This window comes from Bactrocera latifrons, unplaced genomic scaffold (assembly GCF_001853355.1).
Source record: "Bactrocera latifrons isolate USDA-ARS-PBARC rearing strain unplaced genomic scaffold, ASM185335v1 scaffold_38, whole genome shotgun sequence".
NCBI lineage: Eukaryota > Metazoa > Arthropoda > Insecta > Diptera > Tephritidae > Bactrocera > Bactrocera latifrons.
In genome coordinates this window covers 1,890,591-1,892,732 of record NW_017537023.1, presented here as the reverse complement: position 1 = coordinate 1,892,732, position 2,142 = coordinate 1,890,591, and the positions used below count along the sequence as shown (strand labels likewise).

Below are 2,142 nucleotides of genomic sequence, written 5' to 3'. Positions count from 1 at the left end.
TAAAGTATATAAAATTATTTGAATTTTTTTTTTAATTTTTTATGATTACGGTGAATTTGAAATCTTTTCTCGTTTTTTTTTTTAGGTTATGTTTTGGCAGTTTTTCATAACTGTGCAAAGATTTTATGATGTCAGTTTACATATCGAAGCTTCACCTGCACATATCTCTATACACGGATACGTGCATACATAGATATATACCTATATACTATACATACATACGTACATATATACACATGTATTTTTGCTGTTTACTGTGGAAATTCGTTAATGCATGCTTTTGCAGTTTTATGTGTACGTTTKTTTCTCCTTTCGCTTTTCCTCACTACGCCGCTATGCTACCTAATTAATAAGTATTTAGTAAACTTGGCAGCTGTTGCTTCTTATTCACGCTGAAGTACACACATGCACTTAATTGCATTTAGCTTTTTCATACTATTTTCTGCTTAACATTTTTTTTTCAATTTTTGATTTTTTTTGTTATTTATTTTGCTTTGTTTACAGTCGTGAATATGGTTAATGGTGATGCCACTGTCACAGCAGCATGTGTCGCAGGCACGCTCATATACTCWCACACACACACACRTACACACATTTGAAGTTTCACCGCTTGGCGCTGCAAAGAAGCCCATGGTAAGGCTTCAAAATATAAATGAATAACGGTTCCTACTGCCAATATTTTTACCACTATGCTAACTACTACTACTACACTTCCCGCACTTCTCGCTAGTAGCAGGTTTTCATAAAATAATGAATTTTTTGTAAAATAATTTAAAAAAATAAAAAATATTTTGCTTATATACTTTAATTATATACTAAAAGTTATAAAAAATGGCAACTTTCAAATACGTTGTTTTTATGTTTTTGTTGTTGTTGTCGTAGTTTTCGCTTTTCGTTGAATTTTTGAATTTTTTTTTGTTTCGTTGAGTAAACAAATACAGTTAGTTGGTGTGGCATAAAACGCATTCAATAAGTGCAAATATGTAATGCATGATTGGGTGAGAAATTGGCGTGAGCGAGTGTATATGAAATTAATGASTGCGTGAGTGTATGTGTGAGTAAATATGGAGAAAGTACAGGAGAAAGTACAGTGCGTGAACTGCAAATGGCAAACGGCAACTTATGGCAGTTGCCCAGAATACACACACACATATACACTTATGTTTATGGAAATGTGTTTGTAGCTGCATATGTATGCGTGTGTGTGCATTTTAAAAATAATCAAAAATATTCATACTTAYAAAAATTTATGCAAATTTACTTACACAACACAAATAATTGGTATGTTGCCAGCTCCACATGCACATTGCATATACAACCGATGTTGCCACCCGTTGCTAATGCTGCACTCCAATTATTTAACATTTTACAAGAGAAATCGGATATAGGCTTCTGCTGTTGAAATTTCGGTRCAAATTTTCTTATGTGTGTGTGCGCGCTGCATTGCTAGCATTGGCAATGTATGTGTGTATGTATGGTGCATGGTATTTGTGTGCACGTATTGTTAAGTTGTCGGTGCCCATTTTGATTTTACTCCATTTTTGAAAATTTCGTTCACYTTGTTGTATGTATATTACTTATTTTCTTAAAAATAACACATAAAAATTTATAAAACATTTCGTTAAATATTTCTGGCTTKGTTGTGTGTGTGTGTGTGYGTGCAGGTGTTTTGTTCCTTTATGCACGCGGAGACATTACTTTTTTAATTAATTTTTTTCACTTAGTTGCCCGTGTTTTGCACTTTTACACAACACACACACACTCTATATGTCTCTCCCCTGCCTCCTCACATGTTGTAATTTAKACCTATTGTATAACGGCTTCCGTTTATTTCACTTTCTACTATGTTTAATGTTTATTTATTAGACGATAATTTCGCGTATAACACGACGATTCCGTGAATTGGGCGTTGACGAGTATTCACCCTCGAAACTGTCATCGTAACTCAGTGACATGTGCTGCTGTGGTGGTATCACTTCATCCTGTTCCATATGCTCCATATTATAGGGGTTGGGTAGGCCGCTTACGTCGTGATATGGTGAATCTGCGAGGAGAAGAGCAAAATAAACAAATTTAGTTCGTACAGTTGTGTCGGTAGGAAATGCAATTTATTATTATATGCATAAAATTTAATAAAATAAA

At 33.9% G+C, this 2,142-nt stretch overlaps 1 protein-coding gene across 5 annotated transcripts in view; it reads right to left on the bottom strand.

Annotated features, from left to right (window-relative positions):
- Positions 1-1,548: 1,548 nt before the first annotated feature.
- Positions 1,549-2,142, bottom strand: part of LOC108972129 (muscle M-line assembly protein unc-89) — a 262,556-nt gene continuing 261,962 nt past the window's right edge. For all 5 annotated transcript variants that reach the window (XM_018938617.1, XM_018938621.1, XM_018938618.1 and 2 more), the window contains exon 9: positions 1,549-2,044. In XM_018938617.1, the coding sequence (XP_018794162.1) occupies positions 1,863-2,044 (182 nt within the window). In that variant the 3' untranslated portion in view covers positions 1,549-1,862. The remainder of the gene's footprint in view (positions 2,045-2,142) is intronic.